Source organism: Sinocyclocheilus grahami, unplaced genomic scaffold (genome assembly GCF_001515645.1).
Source record: "Sinocyclocheilus grahami isolate Dianchi unplaced genomic scaffold, SAMN03320097.WGS_v1.1 scaffold178.1, whole genome shotgun sequence".
NCBI classification, from domain to species: domain Eukaryota; kingdom Metazoa; phylum Chordata; class Actinopteri; order Cypriniformes; family Cyprinidae; genus Sinocyclocheilus; species Sinocyclocheilus grahami.
The window spans coordinates 1,437,814-1,461,708 of NW_015505357.1; the positions used below are offsets into that span (position 1 = coordinate 1,437,814).

Here is a 23,895-nt window from a genome sequence, read left to right on the forward strand (position 1 = left end):
AATTGGCCACATAAACCTCACATCAATAACCACAAATTCATCAACTGCTTGAAGCTAGTGATGTGTACCTTCAGGATAAGGGGCGACGTTGGTTTGAGCTCCAGAATGCCTGTGGGACTGAGGGGTTCAAAGACGGGGTCCGGGTAGTAGCTGAAGCTCTCGTTGACGACCACAAGGGCGTGGACATTATCCATGTAGAAGCCGATCTCATCCGGTCCGCTGCCAGTCTCAGCAAAGACTCTATCCGAATCAGCCAGCGACGGGGCCAGACAGACCATAACAGAGTTGTTGAAAACCGTGCAGTTCTGAGTAGAATAGGAAAACAGAGACAAAACTGAATTTAAACAACAGTGTCAATTTAATGTGTTCATTATACAAATTAAGTATAAATGTTATTTTTTTTATAATAAGAAATAATCAGAATTATATGAAAACAATATCCATTGATAAATAAACAACAAAAACATTATTATGAACCACTTTTAATCTTTTTAATGTTTTATTCATCTGCAATATAATGTAATGAATTATTTGAATTATTAACAAAAACAACCATTTTTATTATTAACAATAACTGTTATTATTATTATTATTAATAATAATTTTTAAAACCACCTTCTTTTGCATTTTTGATTTATCTGCAAAATAATGTAATGCATTTAAATGATCTCTATCTGTGGTCAATCTCAGAAAAAGAAAATAATAAAAATAAATATTTAAATACATTTATTTACTAAATACATAAATAATATAAATGCATTGCATTATTTGCATTACACATATTATGCAATTAATTTGATTTAAACATTTGATTGACTCTACTTAAATAATAATAATTTATTATTAAGATTTTTATTATTGTTGTTGTTGATTTCTAGAACTGTCTTTTGAACATTTTATTGATCATTTGGTCATTCTCAGGAAAAAAAGATAGACAGACAGACAGACAGACAGACAGACAGACAGACAGACAGACAGACAGACAGACAGACAGACAGATAGATAGATAGATAGATAGATAAGATAACATTATTTGCATTACATATTTTGAGTAATTAATTTGATTTAATATCGATAATATCAATATATTGATAAAATATTTAATTGGTTGACCCTAATTACAATTAAATGGGACAAAAATTATGTTTTGTAATAGCAGAAGGCATGTCAGATCATTCTAATGCTACATTAAAACATTTTGTTAATGTGATTATGAGGAACACAGGGGTCATTTAAACTCTGAGACTGCGAGAACATTTTTTTAAAATAGAAAATAACAAAAAGTGACAGAGACACTTCTGTGACCTTTCTCAAGATAAAAATGTATTGTGTGTCGCTGTTACAGAGTCCTTTAAGCAACACAGCGGCAGAGGAACACGTGGAAGCTTTTGTGAGATGAACATTAGAAAAAAGTATGGAAGAGCCTATAGATGTCAGGAAAGGACAAGGAAACAGGATACTTACATGGAAGGACTCGGCAGAGCCGTACTTGGCACGGATCTTGGGCTCTTTAATGGTGGCCAGGTTGGTGCCGCTGATCGTCAGCAGAGTCCCACCGCTGGGAAGAGAAACAGGAAGTCATCATCGAAACATGATGGCTACAGATCTCGCACAATAACCCAATCATACTGTCTAGCTCAACACTTGGCCTTGAAATCTCAAGAAATATCAGTCTATCAAGCTTTTTTTATCCCAAAGGGAGGCAAAACAGAGCAGAGGTAATATATCCCATAATCACTTTTGGCGATGAGACACAAAAAGGATTTTCGTGAAGATCCGGGCGTTTAAAGACATTCTACCTCTACATATGCGGCACCCATTTCATAAGTCGTAACAGATTAGATGATATTCACAGAGCCCATCAAATCAAAAAGAGTTTTATAGCTTTCAGTCAGCGTCTGTTAGCTTCAAGGCTAACTATATGCTAGCGCACTTCTGTACTAATTTAAAATTCATTCAATTCTGGCCAAAAATGCTTTTAAATGAGAGATTTTTGGTGGGTAGAAATCTACATCTAGACTGAGAATGTCCCTCCCGCAAATGTACATGCCTCTTTTTAATCAATTGTGATATTTCAAGTACAATTTGCCAGGCTGTGATGTAAACAAAATGCTACTGGCTATTTAGAAAAAGAGACTTCACCCTGTCCCAACGTCCTGTTTCAACAGGAAATCTGTTAACCCTAGAGCTCGGCTTGTCTTACCATGTTTTTGGAGACCTGCTCATTCACAGCACACTGTATGTGTGGAGTTCTTTCAGTCTCTCTTTTCTCTGGCTGTCTCAGTGAAAAATCCCTCTTAACTCAGGCACAAGCTTCAGGGAACAAGAAAAAGGACACACTGCCTATAAATAGATCCTCAGCCTACCACTATCTGAAAAGATATCTCATTCAAGTCACAATGCTTGCAAGTATGCAACTGTACACTTACACAAAAAGGATTTTCGTGAAGATCCGGGCGTTTAAAGACATTCTACCTCTACATATGCGGCACCCATTTCATAAGTCGTAACAGATTAGATGATATTCACAGAGCCCATCAAATCAAAAAGAGTTTTATAGCTTTCAGTCAGCGTCTGTTAGCTTCAAGGCTAACTATATGCTAGCGCACTTCTGTACTAATTTAAAATTCATTCAATTCTGGCCAAAAATGCTTTTAAATGAGAGATTTTTGGTGGGTAGAAATCTACATCTAGACTGAGAATGTCCCTCCCGCAAATGTACATGCCTCTTTTTAATCAATTGTGATATTTCAAGTACAATTTGCCAGGCTGTGATGTAAACAAAATGCTACTGGCTATTTAGAAAAAGAGACTTCACCCTGTCCCAACGTCCTGTTTCAACAGGAAATCTGTTAACCCTAGAGCTCGGCTTGTCTTACCATGTTTTTGGAGACCTGCTCATTCACAGCACACTGTATGTGTGGAGTTCTTTCAGTCTCTCTTTTCTCTGGCTGTCTCAGTGAAAAATCCCTCTTAACTCAGGCACAAGCTTCAGGGAACAAGAAAAAGGACACACTGCCTACAAATAGATCCTCAGCCTACCACTATCTGAAAAGATATCTCATTCAAGTCACAATGCTTGCAAGTATGCAACTGTACACTCGATGTATTGCAAGCATGCAGCCCTCTTATTGTATTACTGTGGCAGCAACCGACCTCAGTACTCAAGAGGACACCTTAGAAACGACATTAAACCAGATGTGCTAGCTGAAAATATGTCAACAGCTCAACTTATTTCAACTATATGTACTAGCATAGCTAGTTTTGGGCCTGACCTTTCTTGATTTATTTCTGGTCTGTCCTAACTTTTGATCTCTTGGCATCAATCTTTATTTTATGATGCTATATGTACCTTCAGCACCTGTTTTTTAGACTTATTGAACACAAAATCGTTTCAAGATACTAATTTGCCTAGGGTTCCCTATACTGACGTCTTGTGTTCACAAGCTTGTTAACATAGGCGGTCTGTGAGTTTGAGTCTCGCACCGTACCGCCGCTGATGTCTCTGCATGTTTGCCTCTGTGACACCTGCTGCGCCGTGGCCCTGAAGGGCATTTTCAGCTCAAATCAATACAGCTTCAGTCGGCGCACACTAACAGGCTCTGGGGCCACAACATTTGGGTTCCAGTTATGTCTGTTCAAGCTAGGGGCGACTTCTGCACAGGCGCAGTCATTTCCGGTACTGCTTTGATCCCTGAGTGTGTGTGTTTGTTTTTCTGAAGCAGATGGAGGGGGGAAAGGTACCACGATACACACTCCTGGGGGATAATGGCCCCGTTCAAAGCAGGGCTTGGTGGAGAGAATGCATGCTTGACTGTGGCGGCCTGGGTCAGCAACAAAACACACAATCACACAGACACAGTTGTGAGTATGTGTGTGTCGTGACATAACCGACTCACAACTCTTTTGCGAGTAGAGAAAAAAGCCAGGAACTTCTTCAATCAAACTCAAATATAATGCCACACACACACACACATTTAAAATATACCATATCTATGAAGCGCTAAACAGGAAATAATTATATAAAATCTGAATATATAAACGTAAATTATGAATATAGGAAAAGTAAATCTGAATATATAGTTATAAGTCTGAATATATAGAGGTAAATTTAAAATATATATTTATAAATCTGAATAAATATATATAATTCAGGATATATAGTTCTAAATCTGCTATATAAACGTAAATCCGAATATATAGTTATAAATCTGAATATATAGATACAAATTGTAACATAAAAATGTAAATCATGAATATATAGAAGTACATCTGAATATATAGTTTTAAGTTTATTCACTTCTATATATTCACAATTTACATTTATATATTCAGATTTTATATAATTATTTCCTGTTTGGCACTTCATACATATCATAATAAAATTTGTATACATTAAATCATTTTTAAATATAAAAACAAATATTTTTCCATTTTCAATACATGAAACAAACATTTTGACAAAAATTAAGTCAAAAATGTGTGTAATATAATTGTAATGTAATTGTTTCAGATATATTTTATAGAAGTCAATGTAAAGACGAGTAATGTTAAATAATTATTCTGTCCACACAACACTATATATATATATATATATATATATATATATATATATATATATATATATATATACAGTATATATATAGTACAGATAAGAGACAATAGTACAGGATAGAATTCTACAATAATATATATATACAAATATATATATAAAAAAACAACTTTTTTTTCACACAGCACATACACGTGTCTACATGCACACAGTACTACAACACAATACGTATATACCATTTTGTGCCAAATTAAATATATCACTGTGTTGATGTTTAGACAATCTCTTTCTAAGACAGGATTTTTTTGGCTGCTATTAAGCCGTAATGTAAACCAGTTCAATTTAAGTTTATTTGTATAGCGCTTTTCAAGATGCAAATCGTTGCAAAGCAGCTTTACAGAAAATTTTAGTTTCTACATTATATTTAGTAATAGCTTATCAGTGGTGACTATCTCAAGTTGATGTCCATACGCCAGAAATGTACGGTAAAAATGAAGCAGTTAGTTAATGTCATGTAATCAAACAGACGGTGAACACTCTTAACAGTAATGATTATATGTTGCAATCAAACTTATAGCAAAATTTGGATTTGCATCATAAAACAAACCAGACCTTATTCTGTTTAGTCGCCGGTCTGGTTACACGAAACTAGGAACATAACCTGGACGAAACATCAGAAGTCATTCAAATACCGCTTTAAAAGCAAAAAGAAACTAACAGTTGTTATACACAGATGCCTGCTAAGTGCATAAAGTCAATAGCTTCGCTATATAGCTTTACATTTTTCACCTTTTTGCTCTCCGAGAGCGTACCGCTGACACCACACAAAGGTAAATAAGAAAGTGAGTGATAGAAAGAGAGAAGGAGCAAGAAAGAGAGGGAGTGTTGAGAGCTTCTTTTCATCTACAGGCTTTTAAAGAGCTCGCTCTATAACCCGCAGGAGCAGTGAAGTTGCAGGTGATAAGTGCTCCATCTTGCCTGCCCCATCTGATACCGCTGATGGTGTTTCTATAGACTTGTTTTTATTTCACCCCCGACAACGACAGACCAGACATGCTTTAGTGCAAATCGCTGCTCCTCCCTGGAAAGCTGCAAAAACACCACCTGACAGCAGCTCTGCTCGCAGGTGCAGACGTCTGATGGCGTGAAGGGAGCGACTCTAGAGCGACGCCTAATAGAATCTCATTTTTCAACCTCTTAATGAGTTCTGCTCATGTGTCAAGAGAAAGTGTTAAACAAATGACTTCGTATTGATTTTTATTACTTCTTTGTTGTTCCAACTTCCTTCAGCGAGGTAGAACGAATTGCTACGTTTTTTTATTTTGCCATTTTTATTAAGAGAGAAAGTAGAAAGATGACAGAAAATGATGACAGGTGAACTGGGATGCAAAGTGGGCCAGATTTGAACCCATGACTACCACATGAGCACCATAACACTATGTTTTGGGGCACATATGCTAACCACAATGCCACAACAAAAAAAAAGCAAAAATTTTTTAAACGTGAAGTAAAGTAATCAAAGGTATTGTTCCTCTATGTCATTATCGTTATAATTGTGGTGTGACCATCCCTATTCTCGTTTTTTTATCTCGGATTTGAATGATTATTAAAACTTTATAGTTATCATTATTGTTACTGTTACCATCTTTGATTTATATGGTCCTTAAATCTACAATATAGTTAAAATAAATTTAATGTATGCTACTTAAAATTACCTTAAAGTTACCGAAACATTGTTCTCCATCTTCATAAAAACAAAAAGTATAAAACAAACAAACAAACAAAAGTATATTTTTTAAAGATGTAGGACAATGAAGGAATAAAGCGGAGAAGATCAGGAAACAGATTCAAACTCGTGTTTCCTCCATGACTGCCCACTGATCAATGTATTAGGGGACATAAACAAACCTCTAGGCCATGGTTCCAATAAAACAACATTGTAGTCAGGCTTCCATTCTATTCTGAAGTCACAATGTTTCAATTTTAATAACTCAAACAATGGGCCATGTAACAGTTGTGTCGCCTACCTAGCAATGCTCCAGTCCGGGTCTATCTTCAGGATGGTGGGGTCCTCTGTGTAATTAAACTTCACCTCAGGGTTCCTCAGCTCAGCAGAGTCAATGTCCACCATAACTGGAGTGCTTCCCACATTCACGCCGGCTGGGGTCACGCACACGATCTCTTTAGAGCTCCGCCTACAATCATGGAGGAAGGTGTGTTAGAGAAAGAGCAACTGAAATGTTTACTGTAATTCTCATCACAATCAGAGCATGTGCCGTGCAAGCATGTCATCACATTCCTATTTCATCGTAACACAGATTCTGTACTCAGAGTTAAGTATGTTTGCTGAAGCTCCATCATTTGTGTTAACAACCATATGGGTTTCAAAGAATTGGGCTCTGTTTTTGTCTGTCTGTCTGCTTTACTCTCTCCTCCTGTACTGGAGACGTGCCTGCAATCTCCATGCACGTCCCCTTAGCACGTTGCCATGGGAACGCTTTTCAAGATGCACACCCCAGAAATCCTCTGAAGACTGCACATATTTTGACAAGGTGGTTGTCACAAACAAAAAAGAAAAAGAAAAAAAATGGAAAGAGTGCAAAGAGTGCGAGTTGTGGAGTGGATAAGCCAGAAATGTCCTCAAAGGTAAAATATACAGACATTCAACGGAATGAAGTGCAAAACGCAATCATTGCTTTGGGATATTTTTTTGAGATTTTGCATTTTAAATATGTAATTTGGATTACAGACATGTAGAATAAATTTGAATATGAATTCACTGGATATTATGAATGGAAGACAGAAAACACACATGAAAAAAGAAGCAGAACATATGATAGGGATGTTTGAGTTGAAAATGAAGATCTCATGTCTTTTGAAACCTGTTTGACTATCTCTTCCGCAAAACATAAACGCAGATGTTTTACAAAATGTCCAAGCTGCTCTTTTCCATGCAATGAAAGTGCAATAGGTGCTTGTTATTACTTTCAGTGAATAATTTATTAGAATTTAGACTGGTCCTCATACAATGATATTTTATGGATTAAAATATAATGCAAATGTCGTACGTGCTACTTTTATAATTATTTTTTTAAAGATTTGTTTTTGCCTTTATTATGATAGGACAGATCAGAGCTGACAGGAAGCAAAGTGGAAGAGAGAGCGGGGCGGGATCGGGAAAGGTCCTCGAGTTGAGATTCGAACTCGGGACGTCCGTAGCGCAACAGCGCTGTATGTCGGTGCACTGCCCACAAGGCTATCGGCACCGACTTTTATAATCCTTTAAAGGAACAATCTAGGCAAAAATTCTGTCATCATTTACTCACCCTACTGTTGTTCCAAAATGTTTGGTTTTCTGTCTTTATAAAAGTTGTTATTTTGAAAAATGTCTCTCAAGTGTTTCAGAGCAGAAGAATGAAAGTCACACAAGGAAGTCAAACAGGTTTAGAAAGACACGAGGGTTAGTAAATAAAGACAGAATTTGAATTTTTGGGTGGACTATCCCTTTAATTGTTTGATTGATTTCTGGGCCATGAACACTCCTATTCTCCATCGACTTTGTGTTAAAGCAAGCAGTGTGAACGTTCGTCAAAATGTCTCCTTTTGTGTTCTGTACTAGAAAGAGAGTCATATAGATTTAGAACAACGTGGGTGAGTAAATGATGACCAATTTTTAATTTTGGGGTGGACAATTCCTTTAATTGTGGCTTTTTTGGGGCATGAATCTACTTCGACCTCCATCCATTTTCATTTCACTGAAGTGAGCATCGTGAACATTATTCAAAATGTCTCTTTTTATGTTCCACACAAGAAATACAGGTTTGGATTTGGAACAATGGGAGGGTGAGTAAATGATGAGAGAACATTCATTTTTGAGTGAACTATCCCTTTAACACTCTCGCACAATGGGTTAACAGGAAGTGGACTTTCTCTCTGAAGTGAACCCTGGCTCTGAGACCAGGTGTGGCTGACGTCTCAGTCAGCGAGAACCACGGTAATCCTCATTCTCTCCCTCTCTCAAGTCTGAGACTTGGCAGCGAGACAATGTTTTTATTCTCCGCTGCAATGCAGAGCGGTCTGGTGCTACAGATAGACAGGCGGACGGCAGGGACACTCATTCACTGTCCCCGTCCACAAACGGAAGCGCACAATCGACCGGGACTGCCTGTGCCATAACGTGGCTGATGTTCTTGCCTTCAAAGTGTCTCTTTATGCTGTAGATACACGCCGAGGGGTAAAAAAAAAAAACCCGGGCCTGGGCATTTTGACTGACGGAATGACAGGTGGACGTGCTAAGGTGAGAAGCCGGAAGACAGCTTTTTGGAAGGATACAGATAAAGACAGAGGGAGACAACTTGGCAGACGAATAAGCAGAGAGAGCGAGAGAGAAAAAGGACCACATTAACAAGCGAGTGGAGACTGTATGTTGGCAAATGCTACACCAAAACAGCCAACAGGCTAACTATCAAAACGACTGGCACAGAGCCTATGGAACATATAAAACAGTCAAACAAACAAACAGAAACTATATGACAGACAGAAACACAAAGTTAGAAAGAAAGCCAGACAGATGGAGGGATAAAACGATAACAAGACAGACAGAAGGGCAGCCAAACAGACAACGGTATGCTTTTTTCATAGTTTGGGGCTTTTGCCTTATTATTAAACTATGGAAGCTTGTTCCTGCTACGGAATCAAAAAAATGATAATTGTGACTTACCTCACAAATCAGATTTTTTTCTTGCAAGTTCAAGTTAATATTTCACAATTATAACTTTTTAGATAGAAGTTGCAAGTTTATATCTCGCATGGGCGTTTTGACTGACGGAATGACAGGTGGACGTGCTAAGGTGAGAAGCCGGAAGACAGCTTTTTGGAAGGATACAGATAAAGACAGAGGGAGACAACTTGGCAGACGAATAAGCAGAGAGAGCGAGAGAGAAAAAGGACCACATTAACAAGCGAGTGGAGACTGTATGTTGGCAAATGCTACACCAAAACAGCCAACAGGCTAACTATCAAAACGACTGGCACAGAGCCTATGGAACATATAAAACAGTCAAACAAACAAACAGAAACTATATGACAGACAGAAACACAAAGTTAGAAAGAAAGCCAGACAGATGGAGGGATAAAACGATAACAGGACAGACAGAAGGGCAGCCAAACAGACAACGGTATGCTTTTTTCATAGTTTGGGGCTTTTGCCTTATTATTAAACTATGGAAGCTTGTTCCTGCTACGGAATAAAAAAAATGATAATTGTGACTTACCTCACAAATCAGATTTTTTTCTTGCAAGTTCAAGTTAATATTTCACAATTATAACTTTTTAGATAGAAGTTGCAAGTTTATATCTCGCAATTGCGAGTTTTACATTTTTGCAATTGTAAATTTCCAGTAATAAACACGTAATTGTGAGTTTACTTCTGTCAGGACCACTATCGTCACAGATGATTAACAATTAGCATACAGTTTGGATTGGCGGTATGGTTCCGTTCTGGGCAAGAACTCCCTGCGCATCCATGCAGCCTAGCACGGATGAGAGCAGGGAGAGCAGCGATAACTGCTGACTTTTTGACTTTTTTTCTCAGAATTTCTTCTCAAAATTCTTATATATGAATACTTAGATAGGTGTCGTATTCCCATAGGTTGATGAGGATCAGCTGAGAGTCAGCTGCCAGAACTAACCCTACGCTTGATATCTTGAAATTGTGCCTTTTTCAACAGAATTTCCAGTTATAAACTCGTAATTGTGAGTTTACATCTTGCTATTTTGACTTTTCTCCTCAAAACTTCCATTTATAAACTTGTAATTGTGAGTTTACATCTTGCTATTTTGAATTATTTTTCTCAGAATTTCCAGTTATACACTTGTAATTGTGTTTACATCTTGCAATTTTGACTTTTCTCCTCAAAACTTCCATTTATAAACTTGCAATTATGAGTTTACATCTTGCAATTTTGCCTTTTTTTCCTCAGAATTTCCAGTTATAAATTTGTAATGAGTATATACATTTCACAATTTTGACTTTTTTTCTCAGAATTTCTTCTCAAAATTCAGATTTTACATCTCAAAATTGTGATTTATTTTTCCACTTCACTTTTTTCTCACAATTGCTAGTTTATATCTCACAATTTAGAGTTTTCTTTTCAGTATTGGGAAACTGCTAAACAATGGCACCAACAAAAAGATAAACAAGAGATAAAGAAAAGCATTACTTTTTAAAGTGACAAAGGTGGCGCCCAATGTTGACCGCAACAGAGCTGCCAGCGTTGAGATGGTTTCCTTCAATAGTGATTCTGGTTCCCCCTGAAAGAGGTCCCTGACCGGGCTGAACACGTGTGAAGTACGGCGTCTAAGGAAGAAAATTACATATTGAAGAAGCACATTGTTTGTTATTGGCATCTTACTGCAAACATTATTATTAAAATGTATAAAGCCACAAACTCTTTGCAAGTAGAACCTCATTCAATACTGATATACATACTACCATTCACAAGTTTTGGGTTGGAATTTTTTTTTAAAGTTTTTAAAAGAAGTCTGTTATGTTCGCCCATAGCCCACTGAAGTGATTTTTGCATTTTATTATTTGTTTTTCTTACTTGAATGCTTTTGGTTAGATGTAAAATATGCATTATTTGTTTCTTTCTTATATTTCTTCTACTGTTGATGTTTTTTTTGCATCTGTTTTTACTTTTAACTCTTTCCCCGCCAGCATTTTTGAAAAAAGTTGCCAGCCACCGCCAGCGATTTTGATGATTTTCACTAAAATTTGATGGCCTCCAGTATATTTTGCTGTATGCTAGATAGACACGGTGAGTTTGTCTTTACTATACACGTTAGATGTGATCCACCTCATAGTAACAATCCTGTCAGATTGTCCATCCTTTGAGTGAGAGTGTAACGTTACAGGTCGGCCGATCTGGTTTCGTGGTTAAAGTTAACCTTTTCGACATGTTTCCGTGTTGTCGTTGCTCAGTAATGGCATGGACGCGATGTTGTCTGGGGGTTTGGCAAAAGGAGACTGGGACTGAGGGCGGTGCTCAGGGTGGTGACTGAAGGCGGTGAATGTGTAGTTCTGACGTCAACTTTTTACGGAAGTCACAACGGTTCGTGAAAAATCACAGCTACTTTATGCAGGCTGTGTGAATTTTACTGTGGACTGACTGTTTTGAAACTTATATGGTAGTACCTAGACCTCAGTTATCATGAAAAAAGCCAGGAAATTTCAGTTTTGACAATATGGGACCTTTAAAGCATTCTTTTTTATCAACACTTTATCAACACTTGAATATAGGTAGGTTTCATAAAAATGCATAATTTTGAGCAAAAGGGTGAGAATTTTTTTTTTTTATCAAAAACTACATCTTGATAATATTCAGTACGATTATCAAAGCATAAATCCAGTAAATCTCTTCCATCAACACCTCCAAAGCTTGCACAGACATATACCACTTCCTGGATCAACATCTTACTCTGTAACATTATGCAGTTTTCATTTATATGCTGTCTGTTTCTGATGATCGCATTATTTTTCATATGCATCTGTTTACATAAGAGATCGCTGTTTCTCCGTCATGTGTGTTTTTTGTTCGGGAGGTTTTGTACTCGTTCAGAAGATGTGTAATAGCACCCCCGAGTGTATAACAGTGAAAACACGAAAAGCCGTAAAAACTCGTCTTTGGCGGAGAAGCCTTTTCTTCTAAAAAACGAGATAACTTGTCAATGGCAGGGAAAGAGTTAATGACAAAGATAAAATAAAAAAATGGCTATATTGTGATTTATTAATATAGTAATTATTATTGAGAAAGGAAGTGGAGGAAACAATGCAACGTTGCCAAGTGATTTTTCTTTGGAACCTTTAGAAAAGTTTAACTCGATTTTTCTCAGAATTGACTTTGCTGACTTCATCGACTTCAAACGGGTGTAGCTCAGGCATTTTTTGTCTGATTTCAACAAATCATACATCATTTTGAAGGTGAAAATAATTTTAATTTTAAATGTATCATTTTAAAATGTCATTTATTCCTGTATTGACAAAGCTGATTAATAGAATGTTAGAAATAAAGGTAGTGCATTTATTCGCAAGTTTGGAATTATATGCATCCAATTTGCATTTAAATTATCCAAAGACAGGCAGATCTGAATGTATCTGTAGGATTAAGTGTCTCCAGACTCTTAGACACTCACCACAAAGGTGAAAGCCCTGGGTGAGAGGGCTCTGTAGTCAGCCAGGCAGTCTCTCACGCATACCTCCACCTGGGCTTCCTGTACGCGGTATCCTGTGGCATCATTCAGCAGACACACAATCCTGCAGAAGAGCAAAACGTTGGAATCCTCTTTAGGGTTTGTGATTAACAGCACCGCTAAGTTACCAAAGTCCTCAAGGGGACGAAGGTGAATGGATGGATTTATATGATACAGCACAAGTAAATATTATTACTATAATTAATCTGTGTCTGATTTATTAGTCGGCCCAGATGGAAGACTTTTTTCTGTATTTTCTACACTGCAAGGATTCTTGATTTAGATGTGGTAAAATGTGTTAAATGGAACTACTAGACACTTATGCTGAAAGAATAATCAGTAACCAGAACTAACAATGCATTAAAAATGCACTCTGTGGACTGAGTTTGACAGATTATACAGTGAAACGTAAGAGTGTTATAGACCTATAGATCTTCTGAACAACTGACATGTTGTAGAATGCACAGAACACACTGTATTTCTATTCCTCAAAGTCTCGTTTTCATTTCTGCCAAAAATTAAATATGGCAGTAATCAAGTCAAGTCACTTTTTATGTGCTTTATACAATAGCGATTGTTTCAAAGCAGATTCACAGTATTAAACAGGACAGACAAATTGAAGCCAAAAAACTGTTTTACCCACCTTTCCGCACTAACATATTCCTCTTCAATAGGAACACAGGGTACTTTTCCCAGCCGAACACCTGTCATGATGTCTCTAAACTGCAGACCCAGGTTCTCTCCGGTGATGGTGAGACTGGTTCCGCCTTGCCGTGGACCGGTCTCAGGAAACAGCTGTACAATGAGGAAAATAGAGACATTAGTTTGACTAGAGATAGAGGAGGAGATTTAACTGACCATTATACAGCAAACCACATTTTCTTTTTGGACTTGATGCCATGATGGGCAGAAGAGCAGACAACAAGACCAGGAAATGTAGAAAAAAAATAGTCTGGGCATTTAAAAAATATATTTTTTTTTAAACATATAGAACATATAATGGACCTCTGGTCAGTGGATAGGTCTTGGCATTGAACCCTGTACCTCCTTATAGTCTCGCAGTTACAACACAAACTTAGATGCCTTGCATTTTAATGGAGACAAATCACCCCTTGGCGCATGGGAGCAGAAGCCCCTGATGCTGGGCTTGGTGAGACACCTCCCTCCAACCCTCCCTCCATCCATCCTCTAATTGAAACTTATTACCCAGGCTCCCGGATCCACGCTTCAGAGCCGTATGGCGCAAGGCAGTAGGATAATGTGATTTATTTAGCTGGATTATTCTCCGTAACGAGTACAGGTATGGCATGACAAAACAAATATGGTGAATGATGTGCAGTGGTAACAGCAGGACGGCGCTCCGTAACAGCCATCATGAGGTAATTACAGTTACTCTGTACGCCTGATCTCCCGACCACAAGGTCTCCACAGAAACCTGGAGCCAGGCCTCGACTGCATCACTGCCACAATGGCTGGAGGCCTAGAATAGAGCCTTGGGGGACCCCTTTGTGGAAAATTATGTAGCATAGCAAACCATATATTCAACAAGTGTGAAATTAAAATATTTGCAATGAAATTCTGTTTTTAATTTTGATAGTGCCTCAGCCACACTGACAACTGAAAAATAATTCCCTTTCAACTGGAATCTAAATTAAACTGGCCACACAACACAGGAAGTCGAAGTAGAATTTGATCTGGAATGGCGGAAAAAAATTAAATTGAAAGAAATTCAACACAGTTTTCTGGTAAGTTACATGTTTTTCATTTTGGTGCATAAAAAAATTAAATAAAATAGAGCAGAAGATTTAACTGACCATAAAACAGCAAACCAAATAAAATAAAATAATTGTTTATCTATGTATATATCTATTATTAGTAGAATCAACCCATCCATCCATCCATGCAACCACCCGGCTTTTAAATTTTTGACCTTTCTTTATCCTGGTTTGTCAAAGAAGCATTTACCATAAAATGGTAAATGGTATATGCATTTCTTTGAAATTCAAGTAATTTTAATTCCACATTCTTGAATTCAAAGATGGAATTTGAGAGGCATTTTCAATTCAGTTCTGAATGGTGTACAAACCTGTTGCATATATAACTGGCCAGAGCTGGCCAACTCAGATTGGCTTGGCTGACTACACGCAACTTCCTTATGCCTGGAACAAGGCTGGGAGTATTGATACAATGAGCACTTTTAAGAAACAACAATTCACTGGATTCGCCAAATTCCATAAACAGCACAGGCTGGTTGCTTCACATATTGATCAAAATAAGCTGCAATGTAGAGCCAACATAATGCAAGTCTGGCCTCGCAAAACTCCAGTAACCGGTCAGTACAGTTATAATGCCTCAGTCCACACTGCAATGCCAATACAATAGCCTGAGAAGCAAAATTAAATCCAAGCTGTTTTGATAGAGCATGTACTGTAATACAGTTGTCTTGACCTGAAAATCACAGAATTTGGACTGAATCCTGTCGCTCGGGACTACAGTAAAATTAACCTAAATTAGATGTCTTTTATTATGTAAAAAAAAAAACAATTTATACGTTTCTAATTAAATCAGCCTTAGAGCGAAATGATAGATAAAAATAATATCTCTCAACACAAGTGGGAGAACACTAATATACACACACGTTCTCCCCCAGGACCTTGTTAAATTATACACAGTTAAGTAAATCTCCCTTCATTATCAGCTCTGGGTAACGATACATTTCAAAAAATATATGCAATTACTGAGATTAAAGTGCACCAGAATGCATCAAGCCTCCTGCCGGTTTCCAGTGGCGAGATTATTACTGTTTGTATGTCGTATTCCCCCAGCCCTCCGCCAATAGGTGGGAGGATGACAATGGCGGGAGAGTGGGAGGACTCAGAAAAGACGGCGGGTGAAAAGAATAGAGGCAGATTGGGGTGTCTGAAGACCCCCGTCTTCCAGATCCCATCCGCCCACAAGCCACCTGCACGGTATGTGAGGCTTAACGCTTTCCTGATGTTGCATTTGTCTGCTGTCTGTCTGTTTGTCAGTCTTTCCCTGATCTTCATCAGCAAGGTGTCTTTCATCTTTTGGCAAACACAGAAATGTAGCATGAAAAAAAAACAGTTGGCAACAAATCGCAGTCAAATTCCACTGGTTGAAACATCTACTTGCGCTGTTCAGCCAGACATGGAACACAGCTCTGTCTGACACCCCCTTTTCCGTACATCTACAGCTGCATGCTTCCTGATGTAATTGAGGTTAAGTGTCTTTGCTTACGGGTACAACAGCTTCACTTGGGATTTCACCCAGAAAACCTCCTATTTATAGAGCCTCCACCAATCTGCTGAAGAATGGAAAAATGCATCAAAGGTCTGCCATATCTGTCGCTTCAGTTATGTAGCTTTCCGGGGCCCTAATTTGCTTCCTTTTTTCCCTATTTTCCCATCCAATATTGCTAGTTTGTAGCATATGTTCTCAAATCCCTCTCCCCCTAAGCCAATCTTAGAGCCTCGTGTAGACCATAGAGTCAAAAAATTGGCTTTTTGTACAGAACGATGCCAATAAAGAATACAGCATAACGAAACAAGGAGGGGAAAGCGGCCTGTAATTGGTTTCAGAGGGGTTGTTTTACATGTAGCTTGGTGGTGTCCAATCATGGCCAGACTTGGATGGGCGGCAGCAGAAGTCCGTCTCCCTAAAGGAACGTGAGGCTTAAGACTATTTTACCTACATGAGGAGAACGCAAACCAAATCATCCAATCAGAGGCCTACCACCTCTCGTTGCCTGTCTGACTTAATCTTGCTGCATGAAAAACAAGGCAGAACAACATGTATATTTTACATATTTCAGTGTCAAAGCTTATCAGAGCTGCTTACTGTTGACAGAGGTGTGATAAGTGTGTGTGTGTGTGACAGAGAGAGAAAATCCAAGATAAAGAGAAGGTTGTTTGCTAGAAGAAACCTTGCTGTTGCCCCTGGTTAGGTGCGTTTTCCTCTGCTGTAATTAGGAATGGAGAAAATCTACACTCTGAGCAAGCTAATAAGATATCGATGCCAAAGAGGTGCATTTTGGGAAAAACAAGAGCTAGGGAGCAGCTTAGAAAGGTATTTTCCCCATGATTGTAAGGGTTTGTCTACTCGGTATGTTGCAAAACTTATGGTAACTGCCACTGAGATGAATGGGAAAGCTAACGGCTAGCTCTATCCAGGTATTATAAACTTCTATGGCCCTTAGAAAAAAAGAGCACAACTTTGACGTCAGCAGACAGCTTCAACTGAGACGCAAAACAGAAGACAATAAGACAGACATAAAGCAAATTCAATTACTACACATACCCAGGGGTCTCTCTAAGGAGACAGAGACAGAAAATCCCATTTTAAATACTCTATTCCAAATGAAATTATAAGCTTATCCACAGGCTAATATACTAAGTCACATGACTCTGACGTGAATGGAGGAGAAGCAAGGGAATGAGCATGGTAGGAAAGGACAGACTGCAAGAATATATATAGCGATAGCATACTATTACTTGAGTTAGGATATTATATATAAACGTAATGCTCAGGGCCAATAAATGATTTGTACTGTTAACTAAAATTAATTTAATAAAGTTAACTGTTAATTGCAAAAAAAGCTGAAATGTGATGAAAAACGTCAGCTTAAAGTTATTTCAATTAAACAAGACAACATTTAAACACTGAAGTTAATGTACTAAAATTACTAACTGGATCACTAAAACTAAAATAAAAATGTCAAAAGCACAAAACAAAATTGCTATAAAAATGTAACAAATTAAATACAAAATCAAAAAAACTATAATAGTATTTAAATAATACTAACACTGATATCTTGATAAAAACATTAAGTTCAGAAGGAATAAAACCCTAAGTATGCTACGTAAACTAATGATGGTAAATATCCCCACTGACTATTTAGCGGATGGTTTGATTTGCATTGCTAAATATCAAATTATCATTCTCAAAATTTGAATTAAACCATTGAGTGCCTAATACTGGGCCAACTTGCTACCAACTCCCTTTACTCTACAAAGACAATTTTACTCACATTTGGCGAGTGTTTATTTTGGACGTTGTTCACTACCCTTCTGTATTCCCTCTAATAACATCAGAGCTATACCACAAATGCCCAAAAATGAGTCTGTGAAGGAAGTGCAGCCCGTGTTACTGTTTTACAGAGTTCCGTTGGTTTGAACACATTAAATGCATTGTATTTCCGTCTTTCACAACTTCATTTTCATCACTGTAACTCTAAATCAAACATGGCACCGTTTTCAATGATGTTCAGTCACGAGACCGATAGAATTTACAATGCTTAATGTCATGTGTCTAAAGACAACAAATATCTGATTTGAGAGCAACTTTGGAGAGGAAAATCTGTGGATGACTACTAAAATTGACTTTGTTCTTCACATAAAGCTATCGTAGGACTTCAGAAGACTCGGTGGTTCAAACCGATCAGCTGATTCAATGTGAACTGAAAACAAGCATACACCATTCCCTTTCTTTGTCTCTACCTCTTCCTTCATTCAAGCTTTCAGCTCTGGTTATAGAGCGATAAGTAAGCAGAGAGACAGGCATGAGCTAACGGATTAGCAACTGTGCCACTGGCAATTACCCAGTATCAGGGGCTAATCTTACTGAGAGACACCGCTGTCTCACAGACTGCCAGCTGCCAGCACTGGCACACCACAGTATATTAGCATCAATACACCGCTGCACGGCAATAAAAGCACAGCGAGGGATTTGTTTGGCACGGCTGCTGTAGAAAACCTAAAATGGAGGTCTATTGTTTCTTTTCTTAGACGAAGAGCGTCTGTGTTATAGAAACTGAGAAACAGTACACCATCGTTAGCATACAGGAAGTACGTATGGCTTCTATGAATGGACTTTTATGATGAGACGTCAAGAGGGAAACGACACAAATTTGTTCAAAAAAACTTTTATAATAAACCTTCTAAATTTATATGTGACAAACAGTGGTGTTTAGTAAATATGACACTAAACTTACAACAGCTTATAATAGAAGTAAATGGGGCCAAATCATACATGTTTAAAAACTTAATCATATTATATAATTATATAGTTTCAATTACATAGCCTCAGGACAAACACAATTTACATTAAAAAAAACACACACACTAAACCTGTTTGTGTGAAGTTACAATCCGTTCAAAAGTTTGGGGCCAGTAAGTTCTATTTTATTAAATGTTTTATTTTTGGGAAAGAAAAGACTTTTATTTAGCAAGGATGTATTGAAATGATCAAAAGTGACAGTAAAGACATTTATAATGTTACAAAAGTGTTCTATTTCAAATAAATGCTGTTCTTTTGAAACTTCTATTCAGCAGAGAATCCTGAAAATAATGCATCACAGTTTTCACTAAAATAAAATGCAGCAAAACTGTTTTCAACATTGATAATAATATAAAATGTTTCTTGAGCAGCAACTCAGCATATTAGAAGGATTTCTGAAGGATCATTTGACACTGAAGACTGGAGGAATGATGCTGAAAATTGCAATAATATTTCGCAATAATACTGTACTGTATTTCTGATCAAATAAAAGCAGCCTTGGTGAGAAAAAGAGACTTAAAAAAAACTAAACATTTTAAATATCTAACTGAATTGTGAACAGTAGTGTAAGTGCTTACATTTTTTTATAGATGCTTTGCATTTCTGATTTTACATGCTCCGAAAATTGGTCCCATTCACTTCCATTGTAAGTGCCTCACCATAGCCATGATTTTGAAGGACAACACTTGTTTTGTTTTTTGTGGAAATCAACATTATGCCACAAATGCATAATTCATTTTATTTCTTTAAAATCCATAGTTTTTTTTTTTTTTTTAACAAAACCACAATGGTGCCCAGGAGGACTTCTGTTTCCTCTAACAGATGTCATACATTGTATATAATGTATACATTTTAGGTACACAAATGTAAAAATAATCTTTAAAGGAAACATAAAGCTGCTTAAAAACCTAATACAGTCAAAGAATTTACTTAATAGGTTCTTTGCTGAACATAAGATGCAAAGCACCACTGAAGAACCTTCAACACAATAAAAAGTGTGTTTGACAGCCTTGTAAATACTGAATGTGTTAAATGGGGTGTGACAGATTGGGAGCGGGTGCTACCTTGTTGATTTTGGGGTGCGCGCAGCGACTGTTTCCTGCGCTGGGGTGCATCCAGATGCTCTCTGGAGGAGCACACTCCTGTCTCAGAGAACACTTTTTCTCCTGCACGCACCAGCCGCAGTCGAACCGAGGATCCGCTTTCAAACACATCCCACAGCTGTCCCGCATGGCGTAACACTTGTACAGGTGCGCTGCCGAGAGAAAGAGAGATAAAGACAGGGATAAATAAGCACGCAGAGCAGAGGACAAAACCTGTGACCGCACATCAGATGAATTCTATATTAATGAGCCAAGTTGCTTGGCAACCATAAATCTTCTACAGTTGAGCTAATGAACTATATTACTCGACTGAAGAAGTGTTTATCATCATTATTAGACTTAATAAATGTGATTATTGTTTAAACACCAGTGTGTCTTTTTCATATTGCTGTTGCTACTGTTTTAGGCTTGAGTTACAGTGATCCACCTGCATCTGCCTAAATACACCCCTTTTAATGTGGTAAAATCATGTAAAACTTTAGAAGTGGCTTGTTTAATTAACAGAAAAAGCAGTACCAAGGTAAACTAATGGTATCAGACGGTAATGTCATATATATATATATATATATATATATATATATATATATATATATATATAATAGCCAACAATACATTGTATGGGTCAAAATTATCCAAATTTTTTCTATGCCAAAAATCATGCCAAATTTTATGCAAAAAAATCATGCCAAAAATCATAAGGATATTAAGTCAAGATTATGTTCCATGAAGAGATTTTGTAAATTTCCTACTGTAAATATATTAAAACTTAATTTTTGATTCGTAATATGCATTGCTAAGGACTTAATTTGGACAACTTTAAAGGCGATATATTTAGATTTGCACCCTGAGATTCCAGATTTTCAAATAGTATCTCTGCCAAATATTGTCCTATCCTAACAAACCATATACCAATGGAAAGCTTATTTATTCAGCTTTCAGATGATGTATACATCTTAATTTAAAAAAATGGAACCTTATGAATGGTTTTGTGGTCCAAGGTCACAGATGAGTTTATCCACGCAACCAATACCTGTTAACGGTAATTATTTGATCAAAAACAGAACATTATTTGAGTAAAAACCGAATATTGTGAATTTTCTTTAATTACTATTATATTTCATTAAAATTTGATTCCTATGATTGCAAAGCTCAATTTTCACCAGCCATTATTCCAGTCTTCAGTGCCACATGATCATTCAGAAATCATTCTAACATGGTCGATTTTGTACTCAAGAAAAAATATATATATATTATCATCAGTATTAAAAACAATTGTGCTGCTTAATATTTTGTGAAAACTGTGATACAATTTTTTCAGGATTCTTTGATAAATAGAACGTTCGAAAGAACAACATTTTTAGAAACCGGAGTCTTTTGGAACATTATAAATGTCTATGCTGTCACTTTTGATCAAACTTTTGAAAAGTAGTACAGAAATGCTATCATAAACTGAAATGACATTTATGAATTAATTTACTTTAATTTATTTACTACCACTCCATCCAACCAAAGTGAAGCATACATCTGTGCTACCTTCAAAAACCGAGCAGACAGGATATTACACAAACATTGGACCTGAAAGTAGCATTTTTATGTTTCGCAGACAGCAAAGAGATGGGAAAAAGAAGAATGGAAACACGTGATATGCGTCACCATCAGTCAAGGTGCTGAGATCTTGATTTGGCCCAGGTGTGGAGATCAATTGAATGGTCCTCTGGAGTCACTGTTCACTCACCGCTCTCTCTAAATAGCTCTTTACCAGCCTGACACTTGAAATATTAGCAACAAATGGACCTGGACTCGACCCAAAATGACCAAAGCGGTCATCTTGAGTTATTTGGAGAGTCAGGTTGATAGCCATCGAGATGTGAACCCAAAACCACACTTTCTCTGCTGCCACCCTTTTCATTCTTTCCGAAAGATTCTTTGATAAATAGAACGTTCGAAAGAACAACATTTTTAGAAACCGGAGTCTTTTGGAACATTATAAATGTCTATGCTGTCACTTTTGGTCAAACTTTTGAAAAGTAGTACAGAAATGCTATCATAAACTGAAATGACATTTATGAATTAATTTACTTTAATTTATTTACTACCACTCCATCCAACCAAAGTGAAGCATACATCTGTGCTGCCTTCAAAAACCGAGCAGACAGGATATTACACAAACATTGGACCTGAAAGTAGCATTTTTTATGTTTCGCAGACAGCAAAGAGATGGGAAAAAGAAGAATGGAAACGCGTGATATGCGTCACCATCAGTCAAGGTGCTGAGATCTTGATTTGGCCCAGGTGTGGAGATCAATTGAATGGTCCTCTGGAGTCACTGTTCACTCACCGCTCTCTCTAAATAGCTCTTTACCAGCCTGACACTTGAAATATTAGCAACAAATTGACCTGGACTCGACCCAAAATGACCAAAGCGGTCATCTTGAGTTATTTGGAGAGTCAGGTTGATAGCCATCGAGATGTGAACCCAAAACCACACTTTCTCTGCTGCCACCCTTTTCATTCTTTCCGAAAGATGGTTTCACGTGGTTTCTTATTGTTTAGCAGCAGCGAGCTGCAGTCACAGCTCAGGAAGGACCAGATAAGCTGTATGGAGAGAAGTAAGGCCTGACATGCAGCCAGGCATAAAACTGACATACTGGAGAGAGGTGTGGATACACAAAAAGAGCTACTACAGAGGAACAGATGTGACTTTTACCTTGGATATTGTAGGGGTTGTCAATGACGAAATCTCCATTCCACACAACCGAGAGATCCACCGGCAAGTCGCTGATGTCATTTCCTTCATAGTCATACTGGAGATAGAGGGGAAAAAAAGAAAGATAGACATGATTCCATGCTGTTCTTCACACTTGATATTTTCTTTTGTACAGTATGAGGCCCCATCAAGCAGAAACCCTGTCATAAAATAAAGCAAAAAGCCACAAAAGGTTATGTTTTGTAACAGGTAATAGGTGTTCTTAAACAATTTCCAATAAATACTTTATAGACATTTTAAAACCTGCAAAAAAGATTGTAAATTGATCTGTAGTGCTCATGTGGGGAAATATGGATTTTAATACGAGTCACGGCTTTTCCAATCCGACTTCTCCTGCTTATCACCATCATTGCCTGTCTCTAAAGTCTGCATATCCACCATAAAAGACAAAAAGGCAGAAAATAAAACTAGTAAATGACACACTGAACCACTGCAGCTCGCAACATTTTCAGATCCGATTACTCCCACTTCTTATCATCACTTCTTGTCCTTGCTCTACAGTTTATCCACTAAAAAGACAAAAAAAGTGTGGGAAAAATGAGTTTGAATTAGGCTCTCAACATTACTCAATCCCATTACCCTCTCTCTATTGTGTTTCCACCCACTAAAAAAAAAATAAAAATCAGGAAATATGTTTTGTTTCTGAACCAATTATTTTTATTTTTAGCCATAATGCCATGCCCTCTGTCTACTAAAAAGACAAAAATACCTAAAACAACAGCAACTTGCAGATTCAAACTTTACCATTACCCACACTTCTCGTCATCTTTTCCTGTGCTTTCTTTACATTTAGGTAAAATATGCTAAAAAGACAAAACGGTTTTAAAATAAAACAAAAAGTTGACACATTGAGCTGTGGTGCTTATGTGGTAAACACAGGTTTGAAAACTGTTTTTTATTTTTGCTTGAGACAAAAATGGCAAAAATGCTGGACACATTCACCTTGTAGTGTTAATGCAGCAAATGTGAGTTTGAATTTGGCTCGCAAGATTTCTTGATCCCATTACCCCCACACTTCTTGCTATCTAATTTCCTGTTCTCCCTTGGTAGACACGATTAAGCAGTAGAAATTTGTCAACAATTTGTCTATCGCTGTTACACACTCACATGGCATTGCTGTGCTGCGTGGTCACAAAAACCTATCGTTT

The 23,895-nt window shown here is 37.3% G+C and overlaps 1 protein-coding gene across 1 annotated transcript in view; it reads right to left on the bottom strand.

The window, feature by feature from the left end:
* The window catches only part of LOC107594031 (plexin-A1-like), a 235,444-nt gene that overhangs the window by 42,728 nt on the left and 168,821 nt on the right, over positions 1–23,895 (bottom strand). The window contains exons 11-18 of the mRNA XM_016283960.1: positions 22,688–22,784; positions 19,942–20,132; positions 13,446–13,597; positions 12,746–12,866; positions 10,774–10,910; positions 6,580–6,747; positions 1,465–1,558; positions 69–305 (exon numbers count right to left, since the gene is read on the bottom strand). Coding sequence (XP_016139446.1) covers positions 69–305; positions 1,465–1,558; positions 6,580–6,747; positions 10,774–10,910; positions 12,746–12,866; positions 13,446–13,597; positions 19,942–20,132; positions 22,688–22,784 — 1,197 coding nt within the window. The remainder of the gene's footprint in view (positions 1–68; positions 306–1,464; positions 1,559–6,579; positions 6,748–10,773; positions 10,911–12,745; positions 12,867–13,445; positions 13,598–19,941; positions 20,133–22,687; positions 22,785–23,895) is intronic.